This window comes from Podarcis gaigeae, assembly GCF_964106915.1.
Source record: "Podarcis gaigeae genome assembly, chromosome: 9".
Taxonomy (NCBI): Eukaryota; Metazoa; Chordata; class Lepidosauria; order Squamata; family Lacertidae; genus Podarcis; species Podarcis gaigeae.
In genome coordinates this window covers 9,446,936-9,473,109 of record NC_139685.1, presented here as the reverse complement: position 1 = coordinate 9,473,109, position 26,174 = coordinate 9,446,936, and the positions used below count along the sequence as shown (strand labels likewise).

The 26,174-nt window shown below is 44.2% G+C and overlaps 1 protein-coding gene and 1 long non-coding RNA gene across 8 annotated transcripts in view; one reads left to right on the top strand and one right to left on the bottom strand.

Annotated features, from left to right (window-relative positions):
* Window positions 1–7,568: 7,568 nt before the first annotated feature.
* Window positions 7,569–15,134, bottom strand: LOC310852197. Its single transcript, XR_014568029.1, has 3 exons — window positions 13,095–15,134; window positions 12,096–12,844; window positions 7,569–11,849 (listed from the first exon to the last, which is right to left on the bottom strand). It is a non-coding gene; the product is annotated as an uncharacterized lncRNA (long non-coding RNA).
* Window positions 7,585–26,174, top strand: part of LDB2 (LIM domain binding 2) — a 234,256-nt gene continuing 215,666 nt past the window's right edge. For 2 of the 7 annotated variants that reach the window (XM_083755048.1, XM_083755043.1), the window contains exon 1: window positions 7,677–8,026. Coding sequence is in view for 6 of the 7 variants with exons in the window: in XM_083755043.1 (XP_083611169.1) it covers window positions 7,892–8,026 (135 nt within the window). In the remaining variant the exon portion in view is untranslated. Of the gene's footprint in view, window positions 8,027–8,732; window positions 8,848–26,174 lie in introns of those variants that run through there. The other 5 variants (XM_083755044.1, XM_083755046.1, XM_083755045.1 and 2 more) reach the window with 5 other exon arrangements.

The following is a 26,174-nucleotide window of genomic DNA, read 5'->3' as shown; positions in this document are numbered from 1 at the left end:
ACAATAGAATTTTTTTATTCATTCCATTATTTTGCATGCAGGTATCTGATGGGGTATTGACACGGGTGGCACTGTGGGTTAAACCACAGAGCCCTTGAAATGAACTAGAAGACTCCCAAGTCTAGGGGTGTCCATAGCACAAGATTAGACAGGATATTTTGGAAATGGGGCTGAATGAAGAATGATCCAATATAGAAACATGAACTCCAAAAGAGAAGATTCACCTGCAGACGGAACAGCAGGTGCTTCAAAGTTCTGAAGAAACATGGGGGGGGGGGAGTTGGGCCCAGGGTCAAGGTGGGTGGGTTGCCATGGTAACAATGGCCTGCCCTCCTTTGTGACATCTGCTGCTTCTCCCTTAAAAGCCACCAACTACAGGTGTCCATTGTGGGTTCGTGAGGAGAGACAGAGAGATGTGTGTAGGTGCGGTAAGAGAGAAAGCAGAGGATTCGGATTTTCTTCTGATTTTGACTGCTTAAAGAGGAGGCGGAGCCAGGAGCAAGCATGCAGTCAGTTCCAGACCCTCGAGAAGAAGGAAAGTTCAGCGGACTTGTCCTTCGCGGAACAGAGTGGCCCAGGAGACTGAGAAGCGCAATGCAGCTCAAAAAGAGCAATAAAGTGGCCCAGCTCCAGCACAAGGAGCAGCCTCCTGTGGCACCAGTTGTGAGAAAGCTCTTCAAGAGCTTTCCAGAGCTTGAGAAGGCAATAGCCCAACACCAGGCCCATATTAGGCCAGCACCTGAAGAAGAGGACATAATTGTAGAAGATCTGGAATGAGTTGCCGGCATGATGGGTCAAGGGAAGTTGCTCTGCTTTGGAAGAGTTAAAAGGGGAGTAAGGGAAGAACGAGGGCAATGAGATCGAGGTAACCCTCCAGCCTCTTCTGAGCTGCAGAGGCTCAAGGCAGAGAGGCGGAGGGAACTAAGTTCCCGCAGGAGGAGTGCTCGCCTCCAGACCAGGAGTGGTGAGTCACCAGAGGATCGTGGCCGCCCTATGCCTCGGGGCAGATAAAAGCTGGCCAGCCCCAGTCCCAAGTTGTGGGAGCAACATTGTTGGTTGCTAGTTCCTGCCCGAACCCTATCCTGCTTTCCTGCCTGAGCTCCTGACCCGCCCTGGTTCCCTGCTTACAAACCTGTTGCTGACTTCACCCGACTCCCTGCCCTGCACCCAGCTTCAGCTACTACGGACTGCCTCCACGTTGCACCTTTGGCCACGGACCAGACTTGGACCTCGCCTCTTGGGTAACCCACGGGACCAGAACAATGGGGAAGGAGTGAGAAGGAGTGGGGACCAAAGGCTGACTCCTGTCTCACCCTTGCCGTGCGAGGAAGAAACCAGAAACAATGAAAAAAAATTAGGCCCTTTGGGGATGTCTATTTCTTTTTGTGTACCTTGTTGGTGCATAAGCATAAATAAAGCAAAAACAATATGTTTTTCGGGTTGTTGTTTTTTGTATTCTCATTTTATATTGTTATGTTCTGAACCGCCCTGTGATCTTTGGATGAAGGGTGGTATAGAAATTTAATAATGAATGAATGAATGAATGAATGAATGAATGAATGAATGCTCTCCCCAGGGAAACATTCATGGCACCCACACGGTCAGCCTCAGATACCAGGCTGAGAAAGATGTTTAGGTAGGCTCATTAATTGATATTAGATTAATATCTGCTATGATGGTTTATTTTGTTCAATTAACTAGCACAAAATCCAAAATCTAGAATCTAATATTAATTTTCTTCTTAACTATAAGGATTTTGGTCAATATAGTGAAAAATTGCACAGTGCTAAAACAGACCAGTACATGACCAGTACTAATAAACTGATCAGGAATAGACCTGCATAGCCTGTGTTCTGGTATTTGTGGCCAATCTGGACATGTTTAATATATTTTTAAAAAATCAAGAAAAGTCCAGTAGCACCTTAGGGACCAACTAAGTTTGTTCTTGGTATGAGCTTTCGTGTGCATGCACACACGAAAGCTCATACCAAGAACAAAATTAGTTGGTCTCTAAGGTGCTACTGGACATTATATATATATATATATATATATATATATATATATATATATATATGCTTTCGTAGATTTTCACGGGTACAGGAATGCAGGTTTTGGTGTCCTCGGGTGTCTTCCCGTGTAAAAGTTGGGGTGTCTAGGCGACGTTTCGACGAGGTCTCACTCGTCATCTTCAGGCTGGTGCTTTCGGCTTCTTGTTACTGGAACAGAGCGGGATCTCAATGTTTGAGTTCCTATAAATACTGTAGAGGGGGTGTGGTGTCTAGCCTCCAATGTTCTGGGCAGAGAGGAAGTTCCCAGGCTAGTGTGCCTTTTCTTCTTTTGTTCCTTAATTACTTGAGAGATACCTTGAGTGATTTCTTGAGTGATATCCTGAGTACCACTTAGGTGGGTCATTAGGTGTGGATTAGTTGCTAAAGTCTTTGTGTCTTGACCTCTTGAACTTTGTGAAGAGTTTTCCTGAGAAGATGGCTGTATTGCACTTAGTTGTGCTTTGGCTTGGCTTCGTGTATAGGGGCGAGCTGTGGTTTTGTGGCTTGTGTCAGCCAGATCTGTGTAGGGATTGCAGGGGGGTGCAGCATCCGGAGGTGCCACCATGGATTGGCTACTGGATGGTGTCAGTAATTCATCTGTGGAGAGGGTCTGGGTTTGGGTCTGGTGTGGTTGATTGGTGTTGGCGTTCTGTGTGCCTCTGGATCTGGTGTCAGTTTTTGTGGAGAGGGCTAATTTCCAGATGTCTGGCAAGCGGGATGTGTCGTCACGCTTGTTCATGTTGTGAGGGTGTTTCTCTATCTCGATGGCTTCCATGATTATTCTCTTGTGGTGATGTTCCGTGTTAAAGAGCAATTTGGAATCTGCAAAATTAATTTCGTGTCCTGTTTCTTTCATGTGTTGGAAAAGAGAGGAAGTTTTTTCTTCTTTTTTGACGGCATTCTTGTGTTCTGCGATACGTGCATTTATTCGTCTGTTTGTTTGTCCAATGTACGTGGCTGGGCAGACTTTGCAGGGTATTTCATAGATCCCTTGGTTTTCCAACTGGATTTTATCCTTGGGGTTTCTGAGGATATTGGCTATTTTTTGGTTGGTGCAAAAGGCTGTTTTGATATTGTGTTTATGGAGGATTTTGCTAATTTTATCTGTAGTGCCCTTGATATAATAATCATTCTCCCAGCAGACAAAGGTAATGCCACAGTGGTGATGAACACATCGGACTACCAAGCAAAACTATCAAAGCTACTCCAAGATCCTGCCTACAAACCTATAAAAACAGATCCCACCACCTATCTGGAAAAAACCACCAAATCCAAAATAAAAGCCTCTCCTATCAGTGAAGAAATCCAGCTAAGAATCATCCCCAGAGAAAAATCATCCAGATGCCCCAAACTCTACGGCCTCCCCAAGATACACAAAGAAGGAACACCACTCAGACCAATAGTCAGCTCCATAGGCTCACCTCTACAAAATCTCGCTAAATTTCTCGCCAAGCAACTTCAGCCCTATGCAGAATCCATCTCTTCACACGTACCAAACTCCTTCCAGTTCATAGAAACAATAAAGAAGCAAAACCTACATCCTAATGACCTACTTGTGAGCTTCGATGTTGTATCTCTCTTCACACAAGTGCCCATTAATGAAGCCTTGACAGCTATTCAAAACAAATACAATCCCCCCGAATACATCTTGGACCTGACCAACCACTGCCTAACCAACACGTACTTCATCCACAATGGACAAAGATACAAACAGATAGAAGGAGCACCTATGGGATCACCCCTCTCACCGGTCATCGCAAACCTGTACATGGAACACTTTGAAACCAATGCTTTAGACAAGTCAGAACACAAACCCAAACTTTGGCTCAGATATGTTGACGACACCTTTGTAATTTGGCCACACGGGAAGGAAAAACTGGATAGCTTCCTCACACATCTCAACAACTTACACCCCAAAATACAATTCACTATGGAAATAGAAGCCAACAACCAACTTCCCTTCCTTGACGTCCTAATCTACAAAAAACCTGATGGCTCCCTAGGACACACTATCTACCAGAAAAAAACACACACCAACCGCTACTTACATGCACAATCACACCACCACCCTGCACAAATAAACTCCGTAGCCAAGACTCTCATCTCCAGAACCAAACACCTGGCTGACAAAGACCACTTGACAACTGAGTTACAGAATCTCTCAAATGTGTTAATTGCCAATGGATACCAGCAAAACAGGATTACGAAGCTAATCCAAAAGGAAACACCCCCCAAAAACCAAGACACAGAAGAAAACAATGGCATGGCCCTCCTTCCTTATATCAAGGGCACTACAGATAAAATTAGCAAAATCCTCCATAAACACAATATCAAAACAGCCTTTTGCACCAACCAAAAAATAGCCAATATCCTCAGAAACCCCAAGGATAAAATCCAGTTGGAAAACCAAGGGATCTATGAAATACCCTGCAAAGTCTGCCCAGCCACGTACATTGGACAAACAAACAGACGAATAAATGCACGTATCGCAGAACACAAGAATGCCGTCAAAAAAGAAGAAAAAACTTCCTCTCTTTTCCAACACATGAAAGAAACAGGACACGAAATTAATTTTGCAGATTCCAAATTGCTCTTTAACACGGAACATCACCACAAGAGAATAATCATGGAAGCCATCGAGATAGAGAAACACCCTCACAACATGAACAAGCGTGACGACACATCCCGCTTGCCAGACATCTGGAAATTAGCCCTCTCCACAAAAACTGACACCAGATCCAGAGGCACACAGAACGCCAACACCAATCAACCACACCAGACCCAAACCCAGACCCTCTCCACAGATGAATTACTGACACCATCCAGTAGCCAATCCATGGTGGCACCTCCGGATGCTGCACCCCCCTGCAATCCCTACACAGATCTGGCTGACACAAGCCACAAAACCACAGCTCGCCCCTATACACGAAGCCAAGCCAAAGCACAACTAAGTGCAATACAGCCATCTTCTCAGGAAAACTCTTCACAAAGTTCAAGAGGTCAAGACACAAAGACTTTAGCAACTAATCCACACCTAATGACCCACCTAAGTGGTACTCAGGATATCACTCAAGAAATCACTCAAGGTATCTCTCAAGTAATTAAGGAACAAAAGAAGAAAAGGCACACTAGCCTGGGAACTTCCTCTCTGCCCAGAACATTGGAGGCTAGACACCACACCCCCTCTACAGTATTTATAGGAACTCAAACATTGAGATCCCGCTCTGTTCCAGTAACAAGAAGCCGAAAGCACCAGCCTGAAGATGACGAGTGAGACCTCGTCGAAACGTCGCCTAGACACCCCAACTTTTACACGGGAAGACACCCGAGGACACCAAAACCTGCATATATATATATATATATATATCTACTACATCAGACCAACATGGCTACTTACCTGAATCCCATGCCGCCGCGTTTGCTAGCTGAGTTCTTGCTTTGTTTAGAGACACCAGGGTTTAGATGCAAGGAATTTCTCAGAATAGGACCCAGAATGCCATATTCTCCAGCATTCCCCAACATTCTTGTTTCGTGCAATTTTGTAATTGAGAAGTAGAACTTGGTGCAAGCAGGAAGAGCTGAGATTTCAACCACATGACCCAAAAGCTGTACGCCAGCTCCCTTGGCCATTAAAGCGAGATGAGCGCTGCAACCCCAGAGTCGGTCACGACTGGACCTAATGGTCAGGTGTACCTTTACCTTTACCCTTATCTGTGGTGGCCTGGGGGGCAGGGGAAAGGGAGCGGACCGGAAGTGAGCAGTCTTCACTGCAGTCCACTTCTAAAGAATAAAAGGGGACTTGCACTGAAATCAAGCAGCGCAGTCTGCCCCAGAGCATCACCCCCCCCCCCGAGCCCTCCCTGTACTTGTATCGTTTCTTTTAGGCTCACCTTTCCCTTTCTAGGTTCCTGGGCGATGGTTGCTGTCTTTTGGAGCAGGGAAGGGATTTCCCTGCTCCGCATGTTTTCCCTTCCCCATAGCAATTGTCACAACTTTGGCGGTTTTGGGTCTTGGGCGGGATCCTTTAGCCCCATATTCAGTGAGGGGTTGATGTAGCGACTCATCCCTTCTGCGATTTCAGGTTCACCATCAAAGGGGTCTTGAGGGAAGCGGGGACGGAGCAAAGTGGGTGCGGCACACCCTGGGTGTCATCACCTAGGGGGGTGATATCCGGCGTGCCGCCTGCCCCCTCCTGCCTACCCCAAAAGCTCAACAGCAATGACAATCCCAGCCAGTATTTTTATACAGGGGTACTTCTGGATACAAACGGGATCCGTTCTGGAGCTCCGTTCGTCTGTAGAAGCAAACGTAACTAGTGATGGCACGTCTGCGCACGTGGCGCCACTTTTCACCACTTCTGCACATGCACGTGACGTCATTTTGAGCATCTGCGCCTGCGCAAGCGTCGAAACCTGGAAGTAACGCGCTCCGTTACTTCCGAGTTGCCGCGGAGTGCAACTCAACCCAAGGTATGACTGTACTGTGAGTCGATTGCAGTCCCTTGGGAGTCCAACTGGATTTCAATGGGGGGGGGGGTGCATGACAAAAAATTTTCTGCACCGGGTACCACCTGACCCTGCTACGCCACTGGAGGGGAGTCTCTGGCCACAAGCCCACCACAGGTGTGGGTCACAGTCCTCCCCTCAGCTGTGGGGATCAAGGGGGCCAGCTGTGTAAAGGCACGTTGTGCAGTGCCCAGTTCCTGACTGACCCGTCTACACGCCCAGGTTTCCTACATGTGAAATTGAACCAAGTTGTGGCCATTTTAATCCGCCAGAAGATGCTGTCCTGTGTTTCCCTTCTGCCTCCCTGAGGGAGGCAAATCAGGAAACAAGCCAACAAACCTTGAAGGAAATAAAAAAAATCCTTCCAGTAGCACCTTAAAGACCAACTAAGTTAGTTCTAGGTATGAGCTTTCATGTGCATGCACACTTCTTCAGATACACACTTCTTCGTGTGCATGCACACTTCTTCAGATACAAGTGTGCATGCAGACGAAAGCTCATACCTAGAACTAACTTAGTTGGTCTTTAAGGTGCTACTGGAAGGAATTTTTTGTTTTGACTATGGCAGACCAACACGGCTACCTATCTGTAACTGGAACTATGGAAGGCACCACATTGAGCCGCATGAAATGGAAGTCCATCAACCTCACCAAGAAACTTGCACAGGTACAGGGATCTGAAGAAGTGTGGATGCACACAAAAGCTCATACCTAGAACTTAGTTGGTCTTTAAGGTGCTACTGGAAGGAATTGTTTTATTTTGTTTTGACTATGGCAGACCAACACGGCTACCTATCTGTAACTGAAACTTTGAAGGGGCAGGATGCGTCTCTCGAGGCACGTTTCTGGTTGGGGTTGCGATTGTACCGTGGGTGTGTATGTGTGTGGTGTTGTTGGCGACTTGGCTGGGTGGGGAAGCCGGGGGAAGCGCCGACCCTGTTGCCCCCCCCCCAGCCCAGTTCCTCACAGGAAACCTCCTTTTGTGTCCCCCTGAGGAGAAAAAGAGAGAGGGAGGGGGGAGGGCAAAACCCCGCGTTGTTTTCGCAGGAGGCGGACAGGAAATGACCCCTTCTCCGCCGACGGCGCCTTGAAAAACAAGCTCCCCGCCAGTCTCGCGCCAGCCTCGCTCCCCGCCGCCTAGCCTCGCCGGGCTGCCCGCCTCGCCTTCCCTTCCCCGCCCGCCGGCCTCGCTCGCGCTCCCTCCCCGCGCGGGGAGCAGCAGCAGCAGCAGCAGCAGCAGCCGCCCGCCCCGCGCAGCCCATGTGCTCGGCGCGGCTCTCGGCTGCCGCCGCCGCCGCCTCCCGCGCGCCCTGAGCCTCGCCGGCGAGCGGCGGCCAAGATGTCGAGCGCGGCGCCGCACGACCCCTTCTATTCTTCGCCCTTCGGCCCCTTCTACCGGAGGCACACGCCGTACATGGTGCAGCCCGAGTACCGGATCTATGAGATGAACAAGAGGCTGCAGACTCGCACCGAGGTGAGTCCCCTTCTTCTTCTTCCTCCTCCTCCGGCTGGGGAACTCGGCGCGCCGCTCTCCGCCCGAGGGGCAGCGGCGCATCCCGGGCACTGGAAGGGGCCACCGCCGCCTCCGTCGCCCTGCTCCTATGCGGCGCAACTCTTCGCCAAAAAGCGCAGGCTGCACGGCGGGGGGAAATGCAAGGCAGCCCACGAGACGGCTCGCTTTCAAATGCCCCTTTTGTGCAAGCGCGCAGGTTGGGGCCAGGTAACCTGACCTCTTTTTTTTTTTTGGCATTTGCAATCGCAGCGTTCTCGAGGTGTTGCGTGCATCGAAGGAACGTGTGTGTGCGCGGGCGCGCGTGTTTAAAAACAAACAAACCACGTTTCGGCGGCGGTGGATGTTACCTGTACTTCTTCTCACCCTGGTTATCAGCACTGAGCCTACGAAGGGAGAAAAGAGGGCTGGAGTTGGACAAACTTATTGCCTTATGCTGATGGCTGATACACACAGACCCTTCCATGTGTCTCTATTTTCCAGGGACGTCCCTGATTTAGAGAAGCCGTCCTGGTTTCTGTTTTGATCCAGGAATGTCCTGCTTTTCCTTAGGATGTCCCTGTTTTTACTGGAGAAATGTTGGAGGGTATGGAGCCATCTGAAGGAAATCCTGTGCAGGGAAGATTTTTTTATAAAAAAGATGTTTAATGTTTTATTATGTATTTATATGTGTTGGAAGCCACCCAGAGTGGCTGGGGCAACCCAGTAAGATGTGTGGGGTACAAATAGTAAAATTATCACTAGGGAATGGGACATCCCTGTTTTCATTGGAGAAATGTTGGAGGGTATGTATCAATGAATGAGGTTTCTATTATTCTGTTAGCGGGAGGAATAAACAGTCCGGCATTTAACCCCACAAAGGATAACAGAAGCTGCATCCAGTGTTTGTCTTGCTTTGTAATGTAGAATCTGCTGGTTTTGTACCACAACATGAGTGTGTATGTGTGTTTGACTTGAGTAATGCATAGCTGAGTAGAGAATCTCTTCACTGAAAAGAAGAATAGAAACATTAGGTTTGTCTTTCATCTAAAGCTAAAGCTGCTTCTCTTAATCAAATGATTCAAAGTCATAATTCCGGGGTGTTCTTACATGAAGAATGTGTGGGGTGATAAATCTAGCAGGAGGGCTTCATTTCTTCCCTGTGTGCCTTCAACTATGCACAGTTACTTTTTGTTTTCCTCAAGTGGTTTTTTTGAATGGGCTCAGCTGGGGAACAGAACACTTTAGAGAACTCAGACTTTTGGAAGTGAAAACGTCGACAATGTTACTGAATAATTTTGGCGTATTTTGTGAGTTCGGCTGGTGGTTATAATAGCATAACTTTTCAAGGGATCCCAAGGTTGTTGTAAAAGAAGCATACTTCTTACTTGTTCACTGCAGCTATAGTCTGAATGTATGGGATCCAGGTAACCTGCTTTATGATTGTTGAATTGGTAGGCAGCAATTGAGTTCCAAGCACTAATAACATTACTGTTTGGATCACCCTGCTCCTGCCCTTTATGTTTTAAACTGAGGTTGTGTTTTTCGTTTTGACTCTGGTTGTTGCTCCTGCAGTCTAGTTAATAGTTATTGGGTTGCTGGAAGCTTGCAAGAATGAATGCTTTAAGAAGGTGACTGCTTTAGGATGTTGTTTGTCAGTCTTCCTTGAATTTTTATGAATCACCTCTCAATTTTTCCTCAAGTTAAATCCTGATGTGATTTCGGGGCAGTCCCTCTGACAAATTTCAAGGGGAGCAAAAGTAGTTTTGAAATTTCTCTGGGGTGTTATGCACAGGATAGCAGACTCTCCGCTCCACCTCTTGAGTTTTTAAACTATAGTTTGTGATTTGTGGAAATTAAAATCAATTTTGGCTGCTGCAGTTTCCATGATTGTAGCAAGTTTGCTTGAGTAGACCAACCCTTTCTTATGCTGGGTGAATGTTGTAGTAGTAGTAGTAGTTGTTGTTGTTGTTTAATAGGACTTGTAGGAAGACATTTCCCTGTAATTTTATTCATGAGAATAGATTCAAAGTAAGACAGTGGCTGGCCTAATTTGTTTGCTGTGTCCACAGGTGTGCCACTTTGTAATTATGATAGTTTATTTTGACTTTCACAGACTTCTTAAACTTTGCCCTTTCTCTTTGTGGGATTTGAGGTTTACCACTGCATCCGTCCCCATGTGCATGCAACTATAAAGAAACAAAGAAAAAACCCGACATGACATTCCCTGCCCCTCAATAAATGTATATTCAAGATCATATTGGTTAAACTGAAGAACCTAGGAGATACTGCCCAACAGAAGTGGACTCTCATCTGTTCTGTTGGAGCAACTTCATATTGCAATCCTATATTAAATGTGTGAATACAATGAAAACATTCTGGAGAGTCATTTAATTTTTGCATCTAGTAGTGACTCTTTAAGATACACTCAGCAGCTGTTTCTTCCATGCTAAAGAATTCAGGATACAGTGCCTTGTAAATAAAATATAGAAGTTTTTATCAGTATCTGATCTGATGTCAGCAGTAAATTCGGTTAGAGAACTCATTGTATTTTGTATGGCAAGATAAATGTTTGTCTTCTAAAAATGAGTATCTGCACATTCATTTTATAATAGAAATTATCCCCTGGGATTTAACTTTCGTGAATTTCTCAGAAATCTATGAGCCCATTTTGAAAGACAAGTCATTTCAGCAACTGACAGAGCCCTGGCTGAAATTCAGCCTCCACTCTGGTTTTTATGTTAAATAATGATAAAGTGACTTTACCAATATCAAATAGCAAAGGCCAGCATGCATACTTCTGGAAACAAAGCTTTCTGGACCCCTGTGTCTTCTTACTTTACTGGCAAATAACATGGAACAAAATCTGGCCAATGATACTTCATACTTTTCCTTAAAGTGTGTGCCAACATGGTTTGCCACCTAACTGATGTTCTAAACAATGGTCATAAACTTATTCCCCCATGGTATGTACCCTGTTCCAGACTTCTGGACTGCCATGTACCGTATTTTTCGCTCTATGGGACGTACATTCAGATAATGAAATCTTCTCTTGATAGGGGCAACAAACCCAGGTTTGCCACAGAATAGTCACTCAGGAGTGCGCTGTAGCCAATTTCAGTTCTGGAAAATAACACATTCTGTTTGAAATATTACTTAGGTGTATATCTAAGAATATTTATATTTACATTTATCTACATACACACACACGACTGTATTTTTCCGTCTATAAGACGCCCCCATGTATAAGACACCCCCTATTTTGGGGGACTCTGATTTAAGAAAATGGGGGGAGATAGACCTGTGTATAAGATGCCCCCTAATTTTTGACATTATTTTTTAGGGGGAAAACCTAGTCTTATACATGGGAAAATAAGGTATATGCTCTTAAAATGTATACTCTGAAAAATGTGAAGAGCTTCTGCAACAGTTTTTCATGGTGATGAGCAATTCCAAAATATTAACTGCAGGGTCAAGAGCTGGTGTAGCTTTACACCTGAGGTGTGGAACTGGAGAATAGCCAGGTTGAAGCCTGTCTCTGCTAAGTACTTACAAGATGATCTTTAGCAGGCCATTATTCTCTTAGCCTTGATGTTCCCATCCCACCCGCTCCACTGCTACTTGTGGATAATAACTGATGTCATTAGAATTAGACCATCTGATGATATTAGAATTAGATCAATCCATAGAGTTGGAAGAGACCCTGAGGATCATCTAATCCACCCCCTCGCAATGCAGGAATATGCAGCTGTCCCTTATGGGGATCAAACCTGCAACCTAGGTGTTACCAGCACCACACCCAAGTGAGCTAACTGTTAAGTTGTGGGCGAACATAGCAGACGACACAGCGATTCTTCAAACAGCTCTTCTTTATTCAGATATCAGAACAGAGCTTAGCTGAGGGGCTCAGTCAGCCTCCTTATATAGAGCTCCAGAACAATGTAACTGTTGCCATTTTCTAAAACTATCCAATCACTGAACGTCACTTTTCGATCCTTCATTTGCATAACTATCTACAGTATCCCCCCAGGGTGAGAACTTCAGTACATAACACTAACCAACTGAGCTTTATAGGTTTGTTACACAGAAAACAGATGGCATTTGCGAAGTGCTTTGAACACTGTATAGAAGTAAAGAATTGTGATTAAGAAAGAAGTTTTAGCGATCTGTTTTAGCTAAGTATGGAACTCTTGTGGCAGAAGTGGGGAAGGTTCATGGGGACCGATTTATTCATGCCTTGTCCCCTGACAAGTAGTGCCTCTGCTCTTCATTGTCATCAAGGATTCCTCCACACCAAAGTGTGTTTTGTAGCACTAAGACTACCATTTGTAACGTTGAGCATAGAATTCTGGAAACCTGTCCTACAAAGTTGGACAAAACACCTGAAAATAAGGTCAGTTGGAATCAACAGGACTGGCTTCAGCCAAAGGACTTATAAAGGAGATAAAGTTTACATCCCCCCCCCAATGTTTTAGATTTAGGGGTTTTTTTGGTGGGTATTTTTTTCCCTGGGGGTGGAATACAGCAAATGAAGTATTTGTGTTTTTAATCTTTGTGATTCATTTAGCTAAACAGTTTGGACATCGACATTGCAGTAAGCCCACAACTTGCATGAGGGTTATGTTCTGGGAATCATGCCTAAAGCCCAAATCATGTATAGTCAAAACACATTGGGTGCAGTGGTGGGTGGGATTGGCAAATTCTCCCCCCCCCCAGACACCAGCCCCATTTCTGCCCCCCTTAATTTTTTAATTTTCCCCCTCAAGCACGTAAAACTGAATGTGTGCAAGTTAAATGCACATACTGTATTTTTCGCTCTATAAGACGCACCAGACCACAAGATGCACCTAGCTTTTGGAGGAGGAAAACAACAACAAAAATATTCTGAATCCCAGAAGCCAGAACAGCAAGAGGGATTGCTGCGCAACAAAAGCAGCAATCCCTCTTGCTCTTCTGGGATAGCTGCGCAGCCTGCATTCGCTCCATAAGACGCACACACATTTCCCCTTACTTTTTAGGAGGGAAAAAGTGAGTCTTATAGAGCAATAAATACGGTAAGTTTCAGGTATACTGTAGTAGGGGTCAGCAACCTTTTTCACCATCCCTCAGACCACATGGTGGGCCAGACTACATTTTTTTTTGGGGGGGGGGGGGAATGAACGAATTCATATGCCCCACAGATAACCCAGAGATGCATTTTAAATAAAAGGACACATTCTACTCATAGAAAAACACGCTGATTCCTGGACTGTCTGCGGGCTGGACTGAGAAGGCGATTGGGCCACATCCGGCCCACAGGCCTTAGGTTGCCTACCCCAGTACAGAGGAATACCTGTTTATGTAGGCACTCTGTTCCCAGCTTCCGTGTGTGTCAGCCCGTTGCACCCCTCCCCCTTTCGGCACTGAAAACGGCTCATGTGTGCACAGTTGTGCGTGACATGAATGCATGCGAGTTGGGACTTAACTATACTTGATATAAATTGAAGAAGAGTAAGTATTTTACCTATACAGCCGTACTTTGGTTGACGAACGCCTTGCGACTCGAACATTTTTGCTCCCGAACGCTGCAAATCCGGAAGTGAGTGTTCCGGTTTGCAAAAGCTCTTTGGAACCCGAACGTCCAATGGGGCTTCCGTAGCTTCTGATTGGCTGTAGGCGCTTCCTGCAGCCAATCAAAAGCCGCACCTTGGTTCCCAAATGTTTGGACTTCTGGAATGGATTCCATTCAATTTCCGAGGTACCACTGTATAGGAATTTTACGAAGGTCTGCTATTCAGGCTTCATAGGAGACTTGCAGGTTGTTGTAACAGGAAGTTGGATCTTGATAGAGGAAATGCTGAACTTGCTACCAATTATGGGACCACTTGTGCACTAATGCAATCTTTGCAGCTCTCCTCTGGGTGTCCTTGCCGTCTGGAGGGAGGTGGGTGGCAACCAGGAGAGCATCTTCTATGTGATAGCACCATATCTGTGGAATGCTCTCCTCAGGGTTGCTCATTTGGCACTGAATGTGACAAGCCTGTGGGGAAAGGGCATGGTTCAGTGGTAGACCGCATGCTTTGCATTCGAAAAATCCAGGGTTCAGTCTCTTGCATCTCAAAGTAAGGCTGGGAGTAATCCCATCTGAAATATTGGAGATCTGCTGCCACAACACTGGCCTAGATGGTCTGATCTGGCATAAAAACAGCATCCTCTGGCTTCAATCCACCGCTTTGCTTTCACGTCGTTTTATTGTCGTTAGATTTTATGTTCACGTTACCCTATTTTTCCGTCTATAAGATGCCCCCATGTATAAGACATGCCCTGTTTGGGGGGACTTAGATTTAAGAAAATGGGAGGAGGTGGCCCCATGTATAAGATGCCCCCTAAATTTTGACATTATTTTTTAAGGGGAAAACCTAGTCTTATACACAGAAAAATACGGTATATCAAGAATTATTCCATACGGAAGAATAGCAAATAAATGGCTAACATAAATCAACAAATGAGAATGTTAATTCTCCAATCCAGGGGTGTGTGTGAGAGTGAGAGTGAGAGTGAGAGTGAGAGTGAGAGAGAGAGAGAGAGAGAGAGAGAGAGAGAGAGAAGGGTTGATTTTTGGAATGGTGCACTCACATCTTAAGACTATGCAAGCACAAGAAGACTCTGGTGGATCAGACCAGTGGGCAATCGCATGTAAAGCAAAAGTATGCCTTGCATGTCTAAGATTCATTCTTCTTGTATTGTGAATAAGCTCACAAGAACTGCCAGCCTGCTGTTGTTTTACTAGGCTGCTTAAAAAGCCTGCTAGCTTGCATTTCCACGCTGGAAGGAAGAGAACCCTCTCTCCCCAGCAAGTCACATGGAAACACAGGCTGTAGCCACTGATAAAAACATAAATGCTTCTACCGACCTGGTACAGGATTCCTCCTCTTCACTTGAATGTCAGCAGTTACCAGATGAGCTGCTAAATACTAGACAGGCTCACACGTTTCCTCCTGCTATAGTTAAGTTTGGGATAGAGGGGAAATCTTTCGCTAGCCACTGTTCCAAATTTTATAAACCCACTAGTAACGTTTCCTCTGAACTAACCCCCCCCCCCACAAGTGCTTTAATTTAGGAATCTCCCTAAATTACTGGGTTGGGTGTTTGTGTGTAATCTTGGCAGTCCATATTTTCTTCTTTCTTATTGTTTGGTCATCATCTTTTACAGCTGGCTTTCTGATAGGATTTGTTGTTGTTGTTGTTTAGTTGTTTTAGTTGTTGTTGTTTAGTTGTCCGACTCTTCGTGACCCCATGGACCAGGCACTCCTGTCTTCCACTGCCTCCCGCAGTTTGGTCAAACTCATGCTGGTAGCTTCGAGAACACTGTCCAACCATCTTGTCCTCTGTCGTCCCCTTCTCCTTGTGCCCTCAATCTTTCCCAACATCAGGATCTTTTCCAGGGAGTCCTCTCTTCTCATGAGGTGGCCAAAGTATTGACGCCTCAGCTTCAGGATCTGTCCTTCCAGTCAGCACTCAGGGCTGATTTCCTTCAGAATGGATCGGTTTGATCTTCTTGCAGTCCATGGGACTCTCAAGAGTCTCCTCCAGCACCATAAATCAAAAGCATCAATTCTTTGGGGATCAGCCTTCTTTATGGTCCAGCTCTCACTTCCATGCATCACTACTGGGAAAACCATAGCTTTACCTATACGGACCTTTGTTGGCAAGGTGATGTCTCTGCTTTTTAAGAAGCTGTCTAGGTTTGCCATTGCTTTTCTCCCAAGAAGCAGGCGTCTTTTGATTTCGTGACTGCTATCACCATCTGCAGTCATCATGGAGCCCAAGAAAGTAAAATCTCTCATTTCTTCCCCTTCTATTTGCCAGGAGGTGATGGAACCAGTGGCCATGATCTTTGTTTTTTTGATGTTGAGCTTCAGACCATATTTTGCGCTCTCCTCTTTCACCCTTTAATCTGCAGTAATAAGCTTGTGGTGAACTAAACATTCTTAATTTGGTCAAGGCGGTGACATTGTTTTGTTTATTTTGCTTGGGATTGTAGGACTTTCCTCCCTAGCAATTCTGTACTTGTATTTTCAACATTACCGTATTTTATACGTTTAATCAATGGGAGTTTATTGATCTCAGTTGGGCCACTCTAACAAGAATCAGATTTCTCTCCAAGCTGAAAATGAGCAATTTGAAATGTTCGTAAATTCTTTCCTAACACATTCAGAGATTTTTTTTAAAAAAAAAATCGTAGCGGTATAAGTATGTTATATAGACTGAAAGGTAGTGGAATCTGGTTTTTCTTTTTTATCTCTGCATTCTAATCATGCTTGTTTCTGGAGTAATTCGGAAGCGAACAGTAATAACGCCACACTTGCCTTTCCAATTCCAGTACGTTTCATTGCAGTATGTTTGCATTTCTGCAACTTTTTGAACTTGCCTCCCCTTTGAATTTGCTTTTCCTGACAGTAGTACCTTGTATAAGATAAAGCACACAATCTTTGAATTGCCTAGGCTTATCCCTCATTGTACGAACACTAGGCAGATTCTAGGAATGGGATTTCTCAGATCTTTTCTTCCAAGGTTTTAGAAGTTAGTCCACACAGTTGGCTTTTTTGTGTGCAGCAAATGTGTGTGATCAGTTTGTGCACACAACCTGCTTGCCTGTGTAAAAATAAATTTTATTGTTGTCAGAATACAATAGTGTGAGCACTGCTACCCTAGGACTCAGAAGAACCCATTTCAAAAACTTCAGTGTGGCCAGTCTTCCTACATAATGTAGGATTATGCAATGAATCATAGAATCATAGTTGGAAGAGACCACAAGGGCCATGGAGTCCAACCCCCTGCCAAGCAGGAAACACCATCAGAGCACTCCTGACATATGGTTGTCAAGCCTCTGCTTAAAGACCTCCAAAGAAGGAGACTCCACCACACTCCTTGGCAGCAAATTCCACTGTCGAACAGCTCTTACTGTCAGGAAGTTCTTCCTAATGTTTAGGTGGAATCTTCTTTCTTGTAGTTTGGATCCATTGCTCCGTGTCCGCTTCTCTGGAGCAGCAGAAAACAACCTTTCTCCCTCCTCTATGTGACATCCTTTTATATATCTGAACATGGCTATCATATCACCCCTTAACCTCCTCTTCTCCAGGCTAAACATGCCCAACTCCCTTAGCCATTCCTCATAAGGCATCGTTTCCAGGCCTTTGACCATTTTGGTTGCCCTCCTCTGGACACGTTCCAGTTTGTCAGTGTCCTCCTTGAACTGTGGTGCCCAGAACTGGACACAGTACTCCAGGTGAGGTCTGACCAGAGCAGAATACAGTGGCACTATTCCCTTGATCTAGATGCTATACTCCTATTGATGCAGCCCAGAATTGCATTGGCTTTTTTAGCTGCCGCGTCACACTGTTGGCTCATGTCAAGTTTGTGGTCAACCAAGACTCCTAGATCCTTTTCACGTATACTGCTCTCAAGCCAGGTGTCACCCATCTTGTATTGGCTGGAGTGGTGTCTGGCACCTTTCAGTGAAGGCAAAGCTTGCAGTTGGAATACAACTGCTCCTCTTATATCAGGATTGGGCTGGATCTAGACCCATCAATAAAGCGTTGCAGGAAAACATGTTCTAAACTTCATTAAGCGAAATTACGTTGGCGAAAGACGGGATTCGCCAGCGCCACCTGGTGTCACAGTTTTATAACACATATACCGTATTTTTCGCTCTAGAAGACGCACCAGACCATAAGGCGCACCTAGTTCTTGGAGGAGTAAAACAAGAAAAAAAATATTCTGAATCCCAGAAGCCAGAACAGCAAGAGGGAACTGGCTTCTGGGACTGTCGTGCGAAGCCTCTCCCGGGCAGCGGCATGAAGGCTCCCCTGCCCAGAATAGACTGCGCGGGGCTAAGCCAGAAGCCAGGACAGCAAGCAGAATCTGGCTTAGCCACGCGAAGCCTCCGCAGGGCTGCGCAGCGCTCCCTCTCACTGTTCTGGCTTCTGGGATAGCTGCGCAGCCTGCATTCGCTCCATAAGACGCACACACATTTCCCCTTCCTTTTTAGGAGGGAAAAGTGCATCTTATAGAGCAAAAAATACGGTAAAGTGCTTTTTCTTTGTCAATGTAGTTTGAGTCCTTGGTCTAAGTCTGACCGTTGCTGAAGCAACAGCAGAGCTTTGCTCTCTGTTAGTATTCAGACTGAATGTTGCAGAAGGTAGCCTCACCACAGAGCAGAACAGGGGGATTACTATTAGTATAATTAATTAATCAATGAATTAAATTTGCATACACCTTTCATCCAAAGATCCCAGGATGGGTCACAGCAGACAGTGAGAACATCCAATACTTTTACTTAATGGTGTCATTTGCTAATTTAGCAGCTAGAACATGTTACAGAATTGCAAGGAATTTATGAATTAAAATTACAATTCAACTGTGATAGCAGTATTAGTATTTTTTTTAAAAACAGCTGCTACGGTTTAGTTTAGTACCCCAAGTTTATGTTTGCCTTTTATTCTACAGATTTATTCTGTGCTCTGATTCCGTCATTGTGAAACTAAGGCATCTTCATGTATGGCGGTGTTAAAGCTGGAATAGCATACTGTTTCATAGAAAGGTGCAATATTTTCTCTAGAGTGGTCATTCGTTGCTGCTGTGTTTGTTGGATGGAATGTGGTAACACAACCACCTATTTGTTTGTTCTTGTTCACGTAATAAGTGGTTTAGTCTGACTATATACATATGGCAAAAATATATACAGTGGTACCTCGGGTTACATACGCTTCAGGTTACATATGCTTCAGGTTACAGACTCCGCTAACCCAGAAATATTACCTCGGGTTAAGAACTTTGCTTCAGGATAAGAACAAAAATTATGCCCCAGCGGCGTGGCGGCAGCAGGAAGCCCCATTAGCTAAAGTGGTGCTTCAGGTTAAGAACAGTTTCAGGTTAAGAACGGACCTCCGGAACGAATTAAGTACTTAACCTGAGGTACCACTGTAGTATAACATGGGATGGAGAGAATGGATCCTCTACAGGTGGATTCTAGTTCTAAGTGCAATTCCAGATACACAATATTGTTATGATTTTGTGGGTCCCAAACCTCTCTAATCCCTGGATCCAGCAAGTGTTAAAATCTAAGCCAAGTTTGTTTATTTAGTGCTCTCACCAGAGCAAAAAATGTACTTGCTAGTGGTAAGATAGCCACATGTCTATTATGTGGTTATTCTTCTTATGTTTGGCCCAGTTGTAGTGTTTCTACACAGTGGATGGACACCGTTATGAATGATTCAATAAGAGTTATGTTGTGAACTGCCCTGAGATCCGCGGATGAAGGCCAGTATACAAAAGAAAGAAAGAAAGAAAGAAAGAAAGAAAGAAAGAAAGAAAGAAAGGTGTGCAGGGAAAAGGCAGATTTTTTTTTGATTTTTTTTTGCTTAACAGAGTTTGTCTTGCATTGATAACAATGCTATAGGTTTCTTTAAATCCTCCCATTTCACATTGTGGAGTATTATATGTTTTCGTTTTCTTTGGAAGATAGCATGTTGGGATCTTATCATTTATTTCTAATCCCTCCCCCCCGCCCCCCCGGTAGAGATGTATAAACAGAGCACAAGTATACTCCCTTAAGCAGACTGTACTGCCACTGATCCTTCCTTAGTCTCCCAAAGATGCCCCAGGGACCCAATTTCTTATTTATTTATGATTTTCAGTTTTATACATTTCAATAACTTTACAGTCATTTTAACATTTCAAAGCTTGACTTCATCCCCCCTCTTTCTGCGTTCCTTATTTTTTTAAAAAAAATATTTTCTGCATATTTCAAATTAACTTAATTTATTCATTTTTTCATCTACTTTAAATATATACTCTTATAAAACTGCAGGTTGTTACAATAAGCCTGCCAGTTCTCTTATCTGTTTACAGTTTATTTGTAAATATTCTATAAACCATCTCCATTCTTTTATTAAAAAGTTTGTTATCTTATTTTTCCGGTAAGTTTCATCATTTCTGCATATTCCAAAACTTTTTGTATCCGTTCTTCTTTCACTTGGACTTCTTCTTCTTTCCAATATTTGGGCAAGTAGCATTCTTGCCACTATAGTCACATACATGAATAAATTTCTGTACAGTCTGAGTAGTTCTATTCCTATAATTCCCAAAAGGAAAGCTTCTGGATTTGTTTTTGTTTTTATTAAAAAAACGTTATTTTAAACACCTTTTTCAATTAATTATATATCATTTCCTAGTAAGCTTTTACTTTACTACAAGACCACCAACGCCTCAAGGATTCTTCTGCCAACTCACACCTAATGGAAGACTGGCACCAAACTTTGCCACCTCCAGTTAGCCGTGATAAATCTGCTAGGTATTGGATTCCAAGGACTGGAGAGAGATTTCCTGTAATCTCGGACTATCAACATGCTGCTGTGAAATCCCTGATCTCTGTCAGGCAACATCGTAGGAAATGACAAGAGATCCATTTGCAGCAATCAAGAATTGCAACAGTATCATGAAATTCTCTCTTTGCTGCAAGTGGGCTCTCAGTTTTGTATGGCTGCTACTGCAAGGTTGTTGCTGGTCTTCTGAATTTATCCCAACACACTATAGTGTGCTTACCCAGTACGGCAACCTTCACTATCAGTTTCTTTCCAGTTGTTTGGACCCCAAACAGTCAAAGGGTCACCAGTTTGGTGACTGCCACAATACAGGAACTTCAGTTTCAGTTTGAAGTTTGACATTCCGCTAACCATTACTTGCGTTTCAAATAAACGATAATCAAAATTCTTACAGCAGGCAACTGGCAAAAATGCGGAGATTAAACAAGGACTAGTGGCGAGGGAGGGGAATTATTCATAAAGTCACAGGAGGAATCCACCAGTGGCTGTTCTGTGAGAAGAAAGAATTGAAATCTATCAAGTATGCTAATTATTCTGAATTAGGTTTTTGCTTGAATATACTTGGCACCTCAGAAGCCAGCAAGTGGGCTTTTGTTTGTCCTCCCCCCCAGTGTATTTTTATAATTGCTAAGTAGCATAGCAAGAGGACATTAAATGAGTAGATTAGGGAATAGAATATTTTCTCTCCCTCCCCCTTTTAGGTCCAGTAAATTGGTTAATTTATTGATCATATATGCTAATCCCAGAGAGATTCTTTCTGAGTGTGCAGAGCTTTGGGAGCCAAAACTGCACCCGTGCACACAACAGACAAATATCAACACAAAAATCTTTAGTGAATGGAAAGACTCTGAGGGGGCAAAACACCCGAAAGCTGCCCCATAATAATTCAGTGGCATGGACTGTTCATTGGCCAAGTGGCAAAAAACTACCAGGTAGGTAGGAAGGGTGACTAGAACAGAGTTCCTGGATGATAATAATAATAATAATAATAATACTCCGCCCATCTGGCTGGGTTTCCCCAACCACTCTGGGTGGCTTCCAACACACATAAAAACATAACAAAACATCAAACATTAAAAACCTCATGATACAGGGATGCCTTCAGCAGTCTACTAAAAGTTATATACAGTGGTACAGCAGGTTAAGTACTTAATTTGTTCTGGAGGTCCGTTCTTAACCTGAAACTGTTCTTAACCTGAAGCACCACTTTAGCTAATGGGGCCTCCTGCTGCTGCTGTGCCGCTGGAGCATGATTTCTGTTCTCATCCTGAAGCAAAGTTCTTAACCTGAGGTAATATTTCTGGGTTAGCGGAGTCTGTAACCTGAAGCGTATGTAACCTGAAGTGTATGTAACCCGAGGTACCACTGTAGTTGTTTATTTCCTTGATATCTGATGGGAGGGCGTTCCACAGGGCGGGCAGCACCACCGAGAAGGCCCTCTGCCTGGTTCTCTGCACCTTCTTGCAGTGAGGGAACCGCCAGAAGGTCTCGGAGCTAGACCTCAGTGTCCGGGCTGAACGATGAGGGTGGAGACGTTCCTTCAGGTATACAGGGCCGAGGCCGTTTAGGGCTTTAAAGGTCAGTGCCAGCACTTTGAATTGTGCTTGAAGCTAGTATAGATCCTTTAGGACCAGTGTCATATGATTCCAGTCAGCTGCTCCCAGTCACCAGTCTAGCTGCCAAATTCTGGATTAGTTGCAGTTTCCGAGTCTACTTTCAAAGGTAGAGTGCATTGCAATAGTTCATCCTGCAATACACAAAGAGAGAGAGAGAAAAGCTTGTGAAAGAGGGAGAGAAAGATTGAGATTCTCTCCGTAGAAATCACCAGCTCATCTCTTCCACATTGAGAAGCTATTTTTAAATGCAGGGCTGAAAGAGAGAGCTGCCCAAAGATATTGATGAAGAATGTGGCCCCTCCCTCCAATCCCCAAAAGGCAGCAGCAAACTAACTCGGACATAGCGTGAAACATTTTAAAAGGAAAGCCCTTGCTAAGGGAAATTCCAAGGCAAACGATGCTCATTGTCCCCAGATTGCAGGTTCGAAGGGGCAGCTGCTGGAAAAGAGAGACTTATAGCACTCCTGCTGTGAGAGCTTGCAGGGAACACTGCAGGCCAGACTCTTTTGAGCTGCCCAGAAGTATATTAGGTTGGGTTGAAACTGGTAAAATAATTTATAGAACAAACCTGCGTTGCTAAATATCTCCTTAGACCTACTTCCAGACCAAAACAAACATTTAATTGCACGCAAAAGCCTCATGCACCATCGACTTGCTGGCCGACAGGTTGCACTACTGAAATATTCGATAGCTAAAATAAATTGATAAATTTTGCACAATTCCCCCTTTTACTTCCCTCTCACAATATGCACGTCCTAAGGTGTACACACAGTTTGTGGAAGGTGGCAGTGAGGTTGTAGAGGTGCCCCATTCCCCCCCATTTTTTTTAATTTTTTTTAAAACATAAATAAAAAACACAGACAGAAAAGGCAAACAATACGAACAAATTCTTGTCATATCCTTATTTTTCTAAACATTGTTAAGTTGGCTTCTCCAAGTCCAACCTATCTGATTTTCATTTTACTTCATCTTCTATTCAAAATGAATAGAACCATAGAATTGTAGAGTTGGAAGGGACTACGATGGTCATCCAGCTCAACCCCTAGCAAAGCAGAGATCTTTTGCCCACAGTAGAGCTCAAACCCACAATCTTGAGATTAAGAGTCTCGTGTTCTGCAGACTGAGCTAAGTGCATTGTTTGGTGTGCCCTGAGCTTGTTGCAACAACCCTCCTATCTGTAGGAGATTGTCACTTGAAAATGGTGTGACTGCTGCCTGTCCCCCATTGTGATCTGGAGACGCTGAAGAAGACACAACAGTTGTGTAGCGAATTTCAGTAGGTGTGGCTTTTTTCACTCCTGCTTACCAAGCTGATCCTGAAATTGCATTTCCTTGTCCACAACAGGCAAAGGTACAGGGAGCCTGGCTTTCTTTGCATCTGGCTGTGCTATGCTAGAGGCAGAGCAGGGGGTGGGAACTGTAGGGTAAAGGAAAGCAAAATGTCATTGCCACCTGATTTTTAATTGGGACGAGGGTGGAGCTGTGGGTTAAACCTTACATGTCTCCACTGCATACACATTTATGGTTGGGTGGTTTTAGTAGACCAGGAGCTCCCAGATCCTGACCTCTGTTTGAGCTATGTTACTTTTTCAATAAGGGACGGGGTGGCACTGTGGTCTAATCCACTGAGCCTCTTCGGCTTGCCAATCAGAAGGTCGGCGGTTCGAATCCCCGCAACGGAGTGAGCTCCCGTTGCTCGGTCCCTGCTCCTGCCAACCTAGCAGTTCAAAAGCACGTCAAAGTGCAAGTAGATAAATAGGTACCACTCCGGCGGAAATGTAAATGGTATTTCCGTGTGCTGCTCTGGTTCGCCAGAAGCAGCTTAGTCATTCTGACCACATGACCCAGAAGCTATACACTGGCTCGCTCGGCCAGTAAAGCGAGATGAGCGCTGCAACCCCAGAGTCGTCTGCGACTGGACCTAATGGTCAGGGGTCCCTTTACCTTTACCTGATTTTAGGCACTTACCTGGAGGCCACCATCATGTCACATAGTTTTACCTTTACGCACAATGTTTGTATATTCCGTGGCAGCAGATGAAAGTTTCCAGCATTGAAACATCATCATTTGTAGCACCTTCCAACATGGTAAGAATTGTACTATGTCCCTGCTGCTAACCAGGTTCCTGGTGAAAATTCTCCTGGGGGAATGCTGCAGACAGCTGCAGACATGGAACCATTTAAACACGGAACCAGGCAAAACATACAGAGCTGACAAAGTCATCCAGTTTGGATCTCTCGTGCTCTAGGGTGCCAGCCTGTATTAGTGCATTCTTCATTGTGGCACTGCTGCTTTTGAATGCCTATAAATGTTTGCATCGCTCCACCTTTCTCTAGTTTTAGGGAAATGGTGAAAAAGATCTGCCTGTTTGGCTAAGCCTTTAGAAATACTTCAAATTTGTGGCAGCTGCTGATCTTAAATTGAGCTTTGGTTCTGTTTTTAAGGTTTGGCTGTTTTGATTTGCATGTGTCCCTGTGCTTTGTGCCTTGCCATGGGCAATTAGTAAAGCGGAAACACAATAAATAGAATTGGCTGTGTTAACTGGGGGGTGCCTGGATAGAGATTTGGGAGGTGAAGGAGGGAGGGTAATAGACCTGATAAAGGACAGGGGAGAGGAGAGCAAAAATAAACGCTCTCTTGAAATGTAGCAAATGTTATCCTAGACCCTTTAACAACTTTTGGATCATGTTGATCCCTGTCATAAAAGGAAATGAATTCTGTTCATCAACATCTTCCTGAGAACTTAGTTTTAACTAACAGGCATTAAATGCAGCATTGTAGGAAAAATTCAAGGAGCTCTTCCCTTCCCTTTAGAAAATACGAACAGTGCTATCAATGAATTGGCAAAACGCTCCTCTGGAATTTTCCATCCAGCTCTGCCTGTGCACTTGTTCAAATGGGATTTGGAAGGCTACATTGCTGATTTTGCATTGGCAAATGATCATTTTTACCAGTCTTATAGTCTGCCCTCCCTCTGCTGCCTTTCTCCCTCAGTTTTCTCAGCACAGCATCCAGACACTCAGATATTTTTCAGCTTATTTCTAAGGCATCAGCCAGAGTAGCCTGGTGCTTAGCTGCTAGGGGAAAAGGCAAAATTCAATTAAATGCCTAGCTGCTTAGACTGGGGTTCAGACTTTGACTGGTAGTATCTACGGCTTGTTGCTGGTGCCTTGGCAGACCCACAGTCTCTGCAATATATCAGGCAATAGACACTGTGGAATTTTCTGTGAAGTTAAAAATAGATTTTAGAAAATAGAGTCCTAGGAGTATGTATGACTTTACGTAAGATAAGGGAAACTAAAAACAAACAAACAAGCTGATGGTTGCAGTATCCGTTTTGAATGTATTATTGAAAGGGAGTTTATGGTTGAATTTTACATTTTTACAATTATGGGGGAGGCAACCTCCCCCCAAAATGATGAAGGGGGGGAGCTTCAAGGATAACCTTTGATAGGTCTAATGCCCCCCTCCCTTCCACAAGTTCTCAGTGTGGCTTGCAAACAATTAAATCAAATTAAAATATAAACACTGAAGCAACACCATTTATAAGAGAAGTATATACACAGCAGTTTTGTGGAAAGCAGCTTTCTGTCTTGGTTAAAATAAATTTTGTCGAGCTATCAAATGACCCCAGTGTAAAGTTGTATTGCTTTTAATCGCAGAACTAATCAACTGATCAAATAATGCTACACTTTTACATATATGACATTTGGGGCTGTTTTAATGAACATTGTTTTGGAAGTCCTTCTACGTTTATACAGATAAATAAAACTTTGGAAGATTGCTCTGACTTCAAATCCATTTTTTTTACCTTACAAACCTATTGCTAATTCATTGATCGGCGCATTTCACATTGCTCTCAATAGGAGAGAAAGGGGCTGAACTAAAGAAATTGATGGGCATATGTGAATTAGTAGCATAATTCGGACACCATAGCTAAATGTAAGAGTTGCTACTTCTACCAGAGGGGTGTATGTGTATGCAGGACAGCCAGTGTTAATTCATTCACATTAATTCTCTTAAACGTATTAAAACTATAACTATTCACTGGCTGTTATAAGCTTGAAAGAAATGGTCACGTGGCAGTTCTGCTAATAGTATGATTTGGATTTCTTTGCACTGAGCTATCATTTTGTCAAGATAATACAGTGGT